The 14,523-nt window shown below is 40.2% G+C and overlaps 1 protein-coding gene across 2 annotated transcripts in view; it reads left to right on the top strand.

The window, feature by feature from the left end:
* The first annotated feature begins 2,157 nt into the window (after positions 1–2,157).
* Positions 2,158–14,523, top strand: part of sh3pxd2aa (SH3 and PX domains 2Aa) — a 152,517-nt gene continuing 140,151 nt past the window's right edge. For both annotated transcript variants that reach the window (XM_061679037.1, XM_061679036.1), the window contains exon 1: positions 2,158–2,864. In XM_061679037.1, the coding sequence (XP_061535021.1) occupies positions 2,769–2,864 (96 nt within the window). In that variant the 5' untranslated portion in view covers positions 2,158–2,768. The remainder of the gene's footprint in view (positions 2,865–14,523) is intronic.

The following is a 14,523-nucleotide window of genomic DNA, read 5'->3' as shown; positions in this document are numbered from 1 at the left end:
ACATAGATGGTACACAAGAATGTCTTAAGTATCCAAGCATGCCTAAGTAAACACATTTTCATGATCTTTGTTTTTGTTGTTCATATGTATTTGGTTTTGTGTAATGTTATGTCGTGTTTTCCTGTGTTCCGTGTTCATGTATTGTCTTGCTTGTTAAATTTTCTCTTCCACCTGTTCTCATCAGCCCTGTTCCTTGTGTCTACCAATCAGCTCCCTCCAGCCACTCCTCCAGGAGTGCCTCGTTGTATCGTCAGTTTGCTTGTATTTAGGTCCCTGCCTTCTTTCAGTCTGTTTCTGTTCATTGTTGCTGTCTTGCGTCAAATCAAGCTCTGCTGTTAGTTTGTAGTGGTAATTGTGTTGTTTCCCTTTGTTGCTTTGAACCTTTGTTAATTCATCATCGACCCTAGTGAGGATAAGCGGTAAAAAAAATGGATGGATAGATGGAGGGCCTTGTTTGCCTTTTGGTTTTTGGAAATAAATTCTTTTTTTGGAGATTCGTCCTGCCTTGCCTCCTGCTGCGCTGCATTTGGGTCCTCCACCTTTTGCCACCATCATTATACAAATCCTCAACCCTGACACATTTAGAGGTTAATGAACTCACACCAGACTACAACTTTGATATTATAAAACAAAATTTAAAATCTTGGCATCTCACCCTAAGGCCTGGTAACCCCCCTACCTACACCCCCCCCTCCCACACACACACACACACACAAACACATACACACACACTGGGGAGGACCTGCGCCTCAAGACATTTAAATCCATACAAACTTGGTATTTATCCATAATATAAAATTTTATTTTCAAATTTTGACATTCCTCTTAAGCTGAAACACACATCCTCCCCCACAAACACACTGGTGTACATGACACAGGTTATAGTTTAATATAAGTCTAATAGAGCTTAATGCTATTTTATGACAATGTCAGCAAAGTAGATTTTTTAAACTGGTAATAACACATTTAGTACCATTGATTAGGATAATAGGTTATGATTCCACCCCCCCCCCCCCCTCCCAGAAATAACATAATCAAGACTAGATATTCAAAATCGTGGGGGAGGGGAGTATTCCCCACAGTCATTTTTACAGTTTCACATACAGCAAAAAAAAAAAAGTATTTGGTATTTCCTGTTCAAACTAATTGATCACCCCCCACAATATTGCATATTCAAAACAAGTTTGTGCATGCATATCCTTTGCAAAAAAAATACAGAGGCTTATTTTGTAGTCTCAAAATATTATGTTAACTTACCTCAAAATCCATTATTTAGATTCTCACCGACCAGTCAATAATTTCAATGAAAACATAGGCTGCAAGGACCTTAAAATTGGCTCCACCTAGTGGTTACGAAGGGTATTATAGATGGGCTGCATCTTACCCCAGGAGGCGTCTTAGCCCGCTCTATCCTATATAGGTAGACTGATCTGTAAATTGCAGATGTGGTAATGGAAACGCTCATTCATAATATTGTTGAAATTGCACTGATTTCTGTCAAGAAGACTTCTCATATCAGTGCCTTGCCATGTCTCTCAAATATTAATCAGTACGTGCTTTGTGGAACGGAAGATGAATGAATGAACGTGCTTTGTGCACGTGTACGTTTGAGTGTTTGTGTTTGTGTGGGTGTCTTTTGTGTTTATATGTTGGCATAGGAGGGTTGTGAGTTATCGTGTAGTTCTTGCTGTTTTAATTGTCTGCTTTCTCTTTGCAAAGCAATTTGTGCTACATCTTCATGTATGAAAAGCGCTACATGAATAAATGTGATGACTTGAAACATTTCCAACAAGATACTCATCGATAAATGTGAATATTTTCCAAATGTATTTTGCACCCCCCCCCCCCCCCCCAAAAAAAAGGGTGGGGGATCAATTGTCGTTATTTATAGATTAGGCCACGAATATACTAGTCCAGCCCACTTGAGATCAAATTGGGGTCAATATGGCTCCTGAAGTGCATTAGGACCTGAAGTAAAACGAGTTGGACGGCCCTGCTAAACGCCCCCACAGACTACATGCGCATGCGTCGCCAAGTGCACAGGGGGCGCCATCGAGTCATTCACTGGGGCGCCTTGACGTTCAGAATGCTTGCACCCGATTGGTCGCCGGTGGAACATCTGGAGCAGCTGCTCATGTCTCCGGCCAGAAAGAAAGCAGAGCTCATGACTCAGTGCCTGCAGTGTTCAGCTGAACCCGTGCGACCCACGCTGCCTCGGAAACGTGTTTGTGGAACGCCGACCCCCTCCCGTCTTATCCGGCGCGTCTCGCCAAGCGGGGAAGAAAAGTTATTTTCGAGACGAGTCGATTTCTGCTTTTTGATTTACCAAGCGAGCGAAACGTCGTCGCGTGGTTTTCTCGTGATGAGTGTTTTATTGCAAGTAGCCCCGCGGACGTACGAAGAGCACGGCGCACTCTTCCCTTAAAACCCCCTGCGGCAACTGGAATACGGGGGGCGTCTGTCAGGCCGTCCAACCAGACTTGTGAGGTCCAGGTGCGCAGAGGCAGACACAAAGGGACTCGCTTCACTTTCCCACGAATTGAATTGAAGGCGACCGCCTTCTTCGGCGAAGGCGTCAATGTCAACGTGACGGCCGAGAAGTTTCGAATCGGATTGATGGTGGTCGGTCGAAGGCACAGAAGGCTGCCGAAGTGGCCGACGGCGAGCTGACGTCTTCTTCTGAACTGTCTGGGAAAATCGGCGATGAATGCGGGGGGTTGATTCGGCGTGATTCGAGCCGCAGCGGCAGCTGTCTGCCAGTCGCGTTGATGTACAGCCTTTGCAGGGTCAAGATGCAGGTTCGGACTGTGCTGGACGTCAAAGTGGTGGACGTGGAGAAAAGGCGCAGTCCGTCGAAACACTACGTGAGTTGCTTTGCTCGTCTTTGCCTTCTGCGGCGGCATCCTGACGACGAAACGCTGCCTTTTCGCCGCGAATGTATGTAGTCGAGCTGCGGCGTGACGACACAACAGCGAAAACCGTACACAGTAGGTGGGGGTGGGGGGGGGGGGGGGGTCATCTTCTCGCCAAAGGTAATTCGGGGTCATGGATCTGTCATGACCGTGTCCCATCACATAGCAGCACATCATCTGCTAAGGGTGACATTGTTATGATTGCATATAGAATAAGATGGCTTGAGCAGTAGTTATGCCGGAAGTCAATAAGGGTGCATCTGTCTAGCTGTTGGTCCAGGAACTGTGATTTTTTTTTGTTTTTGTTTTTTTTGTTTTTTGGAAGCACTCGTCACTTGTTCAAGTTCATGTGGTGTTTTGCTGAATTGCAAAGCAAACCTTCTCTCCCTGACATGTTTTAAATCCAATCGGAGTTATTCCCATATTTAGTTATTTTTTTGGGGGGGGGGGGGCTCAAGGCAAACCCAGTCAAGGGGCCCTCCTCAAACTGCAAAGATTTTGAATATTAATGTTTATTATCAACTAAATGTGAGAATTCTCCTATTTCCTGAGCGAGATAAAGCCCTTCAAATCTTTCTTGAGAATTGTTTTCTAACAGGTGAATGCTTTTTTTGGCGTAATTTATGCGAACGATAAATTTGATATAGTTTACTATTTCGACCACTTTAATACTCGGCGTCACTCTTCACGTCATCTCGACTGCATCCTCCTCAGCTGACACTGACCACGAGTAATACTGCTGCTTGCAAGGCCGTCTGGCTCCTGCCGCTGTCGGTTATGCACATTCCGTGTCACCGCGAAAAAAGGTTTGCTAGTCTTGATTAAAACAGTTTTTTTTTTTTTTTTTTTTTTTTTCCCCTTCAAAACCTTCTCCTGTTCTCCGCTCCACTGGGATAACTCTGCTTTGTTTTCCTCACAGCGCACCAACACATTTGTTTCCATGACTCAAGTCTGTGCATATGGAATAGTGTCAAGTATTGCACAGGGGTCAAACTCGAGGCCCAGGGGCCAGACCTGGCCCCGGCACATCTTTATTTATGATGATCAAATGTCAGTTATTTGTCGAAGTAACTCAAAACCCATTCTTTGTGGATAAGAGAAAAGTTCACTTATACGTAAGGTTTTGAGGTTTGGTCAACAAACAAGGATGACCTTTGGGTTGCCTTCCATGTAAAACGTCAACATAACTTGGCTTTGTCTAAAAAGTCTGAACTCTGGAATTCATGGCTACCAATGGACAAATAAGAACAATATTCTTCTACAAAGTTACATTGAATTGCATTTTTAAAAATATATTAGTCATGTCGTGTATCTGCCAACTGCCAAATTTCTTTCTCTATTTCGTGGCTGTGAAGTTTTAAAATGTGTTTTTTTTTTGTATCAGCTTTCATTTAGTAAGACTGCATGTCTCTTTCTCCCACGCATCTTGAACATAAACCTCACATCATCAAATGTTAGCCTTCCTTAAATTTATCTTCCATCAATATCACCTTTGCTTGACACATTCATGTAATGTTTGTACTTAATGAGCTAAATTCTATACCAACAAACAAGCTTGAAACTTGAAATGACTAAATTGAACAAGATGAACTTCATATGGACATTTATATATATGTATATATATATATATATATATATATATATATATATATTTTTTTTTAAGACAACCACCCAATGTAAGGTTTAAACCACAGCGTTGGTAAATACCAAAAACATTGTTCATGTTCATGTGATAATTAATAGAACAGTGTATATAGGGGCTTTAACTGAAATGATATTTTTAACACTAAACTATAGTCATATATTATTGTAATTCGCAAATTTTCTAATTGACTGAAAAAAATTGGAAAGCACATTATTGTTGCTTGATTAAGATGCCAACTTATATTTACTTGCATTCCTGAACAAAAAGTACAGTTTTGGTGGTGTTTGTGATGTAAAATGTTATAGCTCCAATTTTTGAAAAAAAACCCCTTGAATTTCCTCATTGCTGTTCAAAATGATAAAATGTCGACTGCTCACCGAAATGGACAGAGTTTGCATTAAAGCACTTCTTGATGCTGTCTTCTTAAGATATACTCGGTGTACTTGACAGTTGTCAGCTTTATTACATTGCAGCTTGCCATTTTCCTTTTTCAGATTTCTGTTGCAACTTGGGGGCCCAGCCATAGGGCGGGGTTAGCAAAATGCTAACATGTCAAAACGGCCCAAAACTGTCCAGAGCACAGGAAAAGAAGGAAAGAAATAGATTGAAAATGGGAGAAAGAGAGGTCAAGTTGTTACTACTTTTATTTTATCCCATTAGGTGTCGCAACAGCAAGTTACTCGCATGAATTGTTTGGCAGTAACGATCCGGTAATGAAATGAAGAAAATGTTGTCTTTGAAATTTTGTGGCATGTTATCTCATCAGTTAAATGTGATGTTAAAAAACGATGAGTATTCCCCTCTTTTTTGCAAACTTATTTAAATCATTGATGGAGGGGAGCACCATATAAAATCTCACCCAGGGCGCCACTTTGGCCAGGGCTGGCCCTGGGGTTGGGTTTTGTTCAGTTGACATTTCACAGTGTAATTTATGGTACTTGTTTAAATGTGCTGATACATTCTGTTTGCCATCCTTTTAACTGGATACGATAGATTGTTGCAATAAATGCAGAGAACGTATGCTTCTAGCCCAAAGGGAAACTAATCCCCAAACTATAGTAGGTATTATACAGAGCCATGGAGCAAAATACAGCATGGTTTCCTCCTAGGGATAACACTAACCATTCCCTCCCTCCTACTCATTCTGCATTGTGTATGCACTCGTTCACCTTCAAGTACTCAAGTTCAGTGCACTTAGGAGATAACACATTGCGCATTTGTTATAAACTCCCAAAACAGTTGGATTTTACGGTAAAATATATAGGCAGGCGGCACGGTGGCCGACTGGTTAGAGCGTCAGCCTCACAGTTCTGAGGACCCGGGTTCAATCCCCGGCCCCGACTGTGTGGAGTTTGCATGTTCTCCCCGTGCCTGCGTGGGTTTTCTCCGGGCACTCTGGTTTCCTCCCACATCCCAAAAACATGCATTAATTGGAGACTCTAAATTGCCCGTAGGTGTGCATGTGAGTGCGAATGGTTGTCTGTTTGTATGTGCCCTGCGATTGGCTGGCAACCAGTTCAGGGTGTACCCCGCCTCCTGTCCGATGACAGCTGGGATAGGCTCCAGCACGCCCGCGACCCTAGTGAGGAGAAGCGGCTCAGAAAATGGATCGATGGATGGATAAGTTTTGCTAACCATTTTTTCATTTGAGCAGCAACTTTCTAATTTTGAGGAGGAACCTTTTGCAGGTTAATCACACAGGGACCCGAGGCAAGGGTTTTACTGAATCATAAAAATATGACAGTATAACGAGAGAGTTGTATGAAGGGCTGCAGCTAACGAATATTTTAGTGCTCGAGCATCCTGCTGGAAATTCTATCGAACAAGAGAAATGAATACAAAAGAGCAAATAAGACCTTTAGCTTAATATCGTATGCCTAATTGGTTTCGTTTTTTTATATGAAGTTTTTATTTCTTAAATTCACATTGTGCATAAAAGATGAGGCATTCATTAAAAAAAAACAACAACAACAGCCTTTGTGCATCTCCACCCAAGCAGCTAGCATTTTGTGACATTAATACATTCATGTTACAAAAACTGTTCGGTTCGATTTTTTTGAAAGATTTTTTTGTTTCAACTCAAAAGTACCTGTATCTGGTGCAGCTATACGTGCCTCATTTTTCTGCATACGTACAGGTTAGAACCATATGAAAAAAAAACAGTACCTTGTAAAAATAATAAAATAAATACATCTTTGCCCTGCGACTGACTGGCAACCAGTCCAGGATGTAGTCCCCCTTTCTCCCGAACTCAGCTGAGATAGGCTCCCTGTGACCCTGAAGAGGATTAGTGATGTAGAAAATGGATGGATGGATAAATGCATCCGATAATTCACTCCTCTACATCTCATCTTCTCATCATTATTAATAATTTGAGACATTTGAAACCTTTAACAATACAGTATCAACCAAATACAGTACTGTATTTGCGGGTGTCACTGATGGTGTGTCTTCTATTCTTGGCAGAATATAAAAAATATACATCCCTGACACGATAATTTTAGAACCACTTTTCTATGGTGTAAAATTCTATGAGAATATATATATATATATATATATATATATATATAAATCAAATAACAAAATTCTTTCTGGTGCTGCTATTGACACACTTTCTGCTACACAGTTTGAACTGTGAAGTTCACTGTTTTTGTGTTTGCTCTGTAAGAAGAAGAAGAATCACCTTTATTGTCATGAACATGCATGCACATGAAATTTGTTCTCTGCATTTTACCCATCACAGTGAACACACACCCTTGTTAGTGGAACACACTGGAGCAGTGGGGAGCTGAAGCACCCGGGGAGCAGTTCGGGGTATCAGTGTCTTGCTCAAGGACACCGCAGCCGTGAGTCCGGGTGATGTTGGCGGATGGTCCGGTCTGTGTCTTGAACCTAGGTCCCCACGGTGGCAGGCGATGATCTTAACTATTGGGCCACGGCTGCAAATTTTGTGTCGTGTGCTTTTTGTTCTTGTCTGGTTCCACTTGTTTTTGCATCAGAGTGATGTAAATTTGTTGCCATTTTTGTGGTGTTTCCATCGATGTAGTTTAGCATTGTGTGACACTTGCGACAAACTGTTGTACTTTTGTCCACAACGCGCTTGCCATCAGGGTCATACGTAATACAAAAACTAAAGTGGTTCCAAAAGCCAGATCTGAAAGATGGTGGAAGAGCTTCGATTTCAGGTACATCTAAGTCATAAGCCATGTTGCGATGGCTAGCTTCAAATTGAGCTTCTGTCTCAGCAGTTTGGTCTGAATAACTGTGGGAGGGGCAGTTTAGTGCATCTGAGCTCCACAATGAGTAGTTGAGTGCAGATACTTGCCGTCAAAAGTTAATAAAGTATAAAATTGCGTATTGTTTGACACAGTGGTCTCTGTTCGGTACGGCGCTGTATTTAATGGCTCGAAACAGATAAATGTAGTGTTGCAATTATACTGTAGAGATGGGCTCATTTGTCCTGAAACATTAGCCTATTTTAACAGTAATATGAACTCAAACCTTTGGACTGCTTTCACTCACTGTTACACCTTCACTCTTGAGTCTGCTCGTCGTCATTTCCTCATATATTAAAATACCTGCTACTTCTACATTGCTGAAAAAGTCATAAGCATAAGGTGTAACTTAAAGCTCTCTTAAGATACTTTGTTTTTTGGAGAAATCAGACGTGTTTTGTTACAAAAGAAACACTGTTTACCCGTTTTAAAATCCACAAAATCATTTGCATTTGGAAAGTTTTTTTCTTTGTTCCAGGCTTCAAAATTATGTTTTCTTGTAAATGAATAGCTAGAGTGACATAGTTTTCATCTTTTATTTTTTGGTCTAAATTGGTAAATCAGGCGTAAGTTTGTTAGGTAGATACTACTACCATTATTCCATTTGAAAATTCACATTGGGCCCCAACTACATTTGGACTCACCATCCCCGTTTATGGTGTACAATACACAATACATGTTAATGGTACCGCAAGGTTTTGTTTCCAGAAGAGCTTTTTAAGTCCTAGTCAGATCATACATAGTGTGATTTGTCAGAGCTGAGCCTTGCCGAGTTACGCGTTCGACTCCGAGCACTGCAATCTGTGGCCTAGATTCCCAGGCTACAATGTCTCATGAGACAAGGCTATTCACTATGCAAAAATAGAGCGAGGGAAGGAGGGAAAACCTGGCACAATCTTTGGTTTCCATTCAATCTCATTTGCAATGTTTGAGAAACCAGCTGGAAATGCTGATTCTGTGAGGGGAGGGGACTTTGTCAGAGGGAAGCGTTTGTTGGACTATAGAAACTAAGTCCAAAATGCACTTGCGTGCGCTTTCTCTTTCTGTGAATGTTTTATGTGTGAGCCCTTGTTAGTAGGGCGCAAGGTGATGAAATTAAAAGAAGGTTTGGTCACAACAATGTTTAATCTCAGTTTCTGGTTCCTTTACAAGTCCCAGTCCCATTACATTTTCAAGAGTGCCATACAAAGGCGCAGCTTGGAAAATAGTTGTTTTTTTTCGCACCATAAACAACTCTTCAGAGGGCTGTTCTCCACTAAAATATTTATTGGTCTATCAAAAAGTATGCCATATCTCAGTAAAAAAGTTCCCTGTTTTTAGACTCTTACCTCAGTAGGCATATGCAAGAAGTGGGGTTTTAATGAAACCTTTTCCCTCATTGGCTGTTGTTTGGAAGATGACTGTCTGGAAGAGCTGAATAGCTTGGTTTGTTCAGGTGAGACAGATGAGACGGAATTACATGCTTAGCAAATTCTGCCTGGGTAATCAAACATATGACCACAACTGTGTGTTTTCTCATTTACTAAATAAAAGTAAGGCTGTGAATTTCAAAATAAGAGCAAGTAAATAATAAGTATTAATAATAAGTATTACATGGTCAAATAAAGGGTTTAAGTTGAGAATAATTCTTTGAAAAAATACTTTGGATCATATGGGTAGAAGCTAAATCATAGAAGGGTTTTCCAGAATTTTGAGGTAAACTTTGGGGGTGCGCATTATACACGGGAAATTACGGTACTTTATTATAATTAAATTACTTCACCCACACCGAAACTTTAGAGCATGATTCGCCATAATGCCGGCATGTTTACGTACAACCGTCAGTGCTTGCACTAACTTGCTAGGCTACATAACGTTTTGTTGCCTGCTTGCGAGCCCTATTGTATTAAAAGTACGTGAACATACCTCAAGCATGCCTTAAACGAAAGTCCTCTTCCAAGCACCGGTGACCACCAACACACGTTTCCCCCCATTTTGTTCTTATAATATAGTCGGCGCGATCCACTCGTGATGTTGTCACCATGGTAACGAGTGTATCCAGTCGCAGTTGAGTTGATAAGATAAATCCCAATGATAGTAAAAAATGGGATGCAGTGGTATTGGAATACAGGATTTTATTGCAGTAGTGATTTGTCTTTTAGTCTGATCCACACATTACATGTTGTCTGTCTCAGACATGTTGTCTGTCCAACACCGTCGATGTGTTTTTTATTTTTTAATTTTATTTTATTTTTAGTAAAAATAGTAAAAGTAGTACATCAAAAGTACAAGTAGTACATCAAAAGTACATCAAAAGACATGCGACAAGGCTAAAAATAAACTAGCTTTTGGATTCAAATGTGTGCCCGATGGCGACGCGGAGAAAATGTCTTTTGCAGAGCCGATCAATAACGTCATTGATCGGATCGGCGAACTATGACATTAAAGCTGATGAGACGCTCAGCATAAAATGCTAATTATCGGCAGATACCGATCAAGCCGATCAGATCGGTGTAAATGCTAATGTATTGATAAAAAATATAAACGCAACACTTGTTTTTGCTCTCATTTCTTTGGGAGCAAAGAACTAAAACATTTTCTACATACACAGCGCCGATGTTTTTTTTAAATAATTTTTTTGACTGTCAGACATTTACAGTACTACATCAAAAGACACGTGAGAATTCTAAAAATAAACTACCTTTTAGATTCAAATATAGTGTACACGATGGCGACGCAGAGTAAATGCGGAGACGATCAATGACATTGATCGGATCGGCAAATTATGACATTAAAGCCGATCAGCATAAAATGCGAAATATCGGCCAATACCGGTTAGGCCGATCAGATCGGTAAAGTCTAGTCTTGAGTGAACGCCACCTCTTGTCAAAAAAACAGCTGAGTTAGGCTCCAGCTAAGCCACCACAGGAATGTGGATAAGTTGTATAGAAAATTAATGGAACATTTTCTGCTCTTATACTCTTTAAACAGTGAATTGTAGGCACTAACATGACTGGTTTACAAAAGCATTTGATGTCTTCTTGGAAAAAATATTGCAAAACCTCACATATACAAAAGTGGCACTTAAATACAGGTATTTATGATATACCATATTTTTGTTTTTTTCTGTTTGAGTCTGAGTAAAAGTCCACATGGGGGTGAATATTCTTTACTATTTGACTCAAGATTGCTGAATTTTTATATCGACTGCAGCCTTGCTTCTGTTTTTATATTCTGCCTGGTGAGCCTGCAGTATTGTGCTGTAAAACAAGTGGGAACAATATACAACCCCAATTCCAATGAAGTTGGGACGTTGTGTTCAACATAAATAAAAACAGAATACAATGATTTGCAAATCATGTTCAACCTATATTTAATTGAATACACTACAAAGACAAGATATTTAATGTTCAAACTTTATTGTTTTTAGCAAATAATGATTAACTTAGAATTTTATGGCTGCAACATGTTCCAAAAAAGCTGGGACAGGTGGCAAAAAAGACTGCGAAGGTTGAGGAATGCTCATCAAACACCTATTTGAAACATCCCACAGGTGAACAGGCTAATTGGGAACGGGTGGGTGCCATGATTGGGTATAAAATGAGCTTCCCTGAATTGCTCAGTCATTCACAAGCAAAGATGGGGCAAGGTTCACCTCTTTGTGAACAAGTGCGTGAGAAAATAGTCCAACAGTTTAAGGGCAATGTTCCTCAACGTACAATTGCAAGGAATTTAGGGATTTCATCATCTACGGTCCATATCATCAAAAGGTTCACAGAATCTGGAGAAATCACTGCATATAAGCGGCAAGGCCGAAAACCAGCATTGAATGCCCGTGACCTTCGATCACTCTGGCGGCACTGCATCAAAAACCGACGTCAATGTGTAATGGATATCACCAGATGGGCTCAGGAACACTTCAGAAAACCAATATCAGTAAAAACAGTTTGGCGCTACATCCCTAAGAGCAACTTGAAACTCTACTATGCAAAGCAAAAGCCATTTATCAACAACACCCAGAAATGCCGCCGGCTTCTCTGGGCCCGAGCTCACCTAAGATGGACTGATACAAAGTGGAAAAGTGTTCTGTGGTCCGACGAGTCCACATTTCAAATTGTTTTTTGGAAATTGTGGACGTCGTGTCCTCCGGGCCAAAGAGGAACAGTACCATTCAAACTTTTATGGATGCAAAGTTGATGGAATGGGGCTGTGTTAGTGCCAATGGCTAGGTAACTTACACATCTGTGAAGGCACCATTAATGCTGAAAGGTACATACAGGTTTTGGAGAAACATATGGTGCCATCCAAGCAACGTCTTTTTCATGGACGCCCCTGCTTATTTCAGCAAGACAGTGCCAAACCACATTCTGCAAGTATTACAACAGCGTGACTTCGTAGTAAAAGAGGTACCACCAAATCAATAGACTGGCCGGCCTGCAGTCCATTGAAAATGTATGGCGCATTATGAAGCGTAAAATACGACAACGGAAACCCTGGACTGTTGAACAGCTGAAGCTGTACATCAAGCAAGAATGGGAAAGAATTCCACCTCCAAAGCTTCAACAATTAGTGTCCTCAGTTCCCAAACATTTATTGAATGTTGTTAAAAGAGAAGGTGATTTAACATAATGGTAAACATGACCCTGTCCCAGCTTTTTTTTAACGTGTTGCAGCCATAAAATTATAAATTAATGATTATTTGCAAAAAACAATAGTTTATCAGTTTGAACATTAAATATCTTGTCTTTTTGTGTATTCAATTAAATATAGGTTTAACATGATTTGCAAATCCTTGTATTCAGTTTTTAACACAACGTCCCAACTTCATTGGAATTGGGGTTGTAGTATAAGACCATTTCTTGGAGCTATATTTTCCAGAAGTCAGTTCTAGAGTATTTTTTTCACTGAGTACTTTCTTACTCTTACTCAAGTAATTATTTAGAGGACTACTTTTTATTTTGCTTGATTCATACATTGAACAAAAATAAAAATGCTGCCCTTTTTGTTTTTGCTCCCATTTTTCGTGTGCTGGACTCCAAGCTATAAAACATTTTCTACATACACAAAAGGCAATTTCCCTCAAATATTGTTCACAAATCTGTCTAAATCTGTGTTAGTGAGCATTTCGCCATTCTGTCGACTCATGCTCTAATGTTTCGGTGTGGGTGAAGTAATTTAATTAACATAAAGTAATTTAATTACAGTAAGTTAGCACCCATTATTTCTGTAATGTTGGTTTGACCTGACTGATTAGAATACACGATCTGACTAGAGCAGTGATTTCCAACCTTTATGGAGCCAAGGAACATATTTTACAATTGCAAACTCTCACGGCACACCAACAAACAAAAATGTCACAAAAAGTGCATACATTAATTACTGTATGTACCTCCTGCCATCTAATAGAAGACCATTATTTTGTTCATTATATATTGTAAATATAATTTTTGGAACAATTAAGTACACAAGTATATACAGTAAATGAACAGATCATTTAAATAGACACATTGCTCCATCTTGTGATCTGTTATGTTTTTTTTTTTTTTAAACTCGCTGATCGGCCCCAAAAATCCTGATTGTGTAATTAACAATTATTATTGTTGTAGTTATTGAATTATAATTATTTAAATTGTTATTAATCAGAAATGTATATTTGCTGTTCTATCTATGCTGGCAAAAGGTACAATAAACCTGTGTATCCACCTGTTGGAATTCATAACATGGAACCCGTCATGCGTCCTTGCAAATATCAGCTTTGTGTTCCACTAAACAAAAACAAAAAAAACAAAAACACCGATATCACACTAACTACTTTTGTGACTAAATTGAGACCAAATCATTACGTCAGTATTCATACTCTTTATATTTTTGTTTGGTGGTTTACCCTGAGTTTTTTATTTTTTAAATGTAAAATAGTTGTCTTGGCTCAACAAAGGTCTACTGATTAAAATTACACGTGAATGAGCTCAGTGCATGTATAAAGTTCACTCTTTAAACTTCTTTGTTACTAGCAGCAGTGATATATGCTACCTGGAAATATGTGTCCCAGTCTTTGGCCCTCCTGTCTGAGTTGGCACGTTCTGCCTATTAATTGCACCATATCGCCAGTAAACCCATCCATCCATCCATTTTCTGAGCCGCTTCTCCTCACTAGGGTCGCGGGCATGCTGGAGCCTATCCCAGCTGTCATCGGGCAGGAGGCGGGGTACACCCGGAACTGGTTGCCAGCCAATCGCAGGGCACATACAAACAGACAACCATTCGCACTCACAGTCATGCCTACGGGCAATTTAGAGTCTCCAATGAATGCATTTTTTTGGGATGTGGGAGTCGGGGCTGGGGATTGAACCCGGGTCCTCAGAACTGTGAGGCTGACGCTCTAACCAGTCGGCCACCGTGCCGCCCGCCAGTAAACCACAGCGGCCAATTTTGGAAGTAACAGACAAACGGCGGTTTGAGTGACAACTGGGCACTATTTTTGGACACTATTTTCTTGTCAGTTATATCCGATATCCGTTAAATGTAAACAATGACATAATTCATGTCATACTGCACTTAAGACTGCATGGTAAAAATAGGCTTTTAGTAACTGGTTTCATTTAAAGGCTGTTGCCAATTTCAGATTAATCGTGTTTGCTACAAACACACCGTCAGCTTCTCTGTTGTGGACAAATAAAATGCCAAAATTAAGGATGTGATGTGAGGATTGAGT

This window comes from Phycodurus eques, chromosome 6, assembly GCF_024500275.1.
Source record: "Phycodurus eques isolate BA_2022a chromosome 6, UOR_Pequ_1.1, whole genome shotgun sequence".
NCBI lineage: Eukaryota > Metazoa > Chordata > Actinopteri > Syngnathiformes > Syngnathidae > Phycodurus > Phycodurus eques.
The sequence above is the reverse complement of the archived record's forward strand: the minus strand, read 5'-3'. Positions and strand labels throughout refer to the sequence as shown.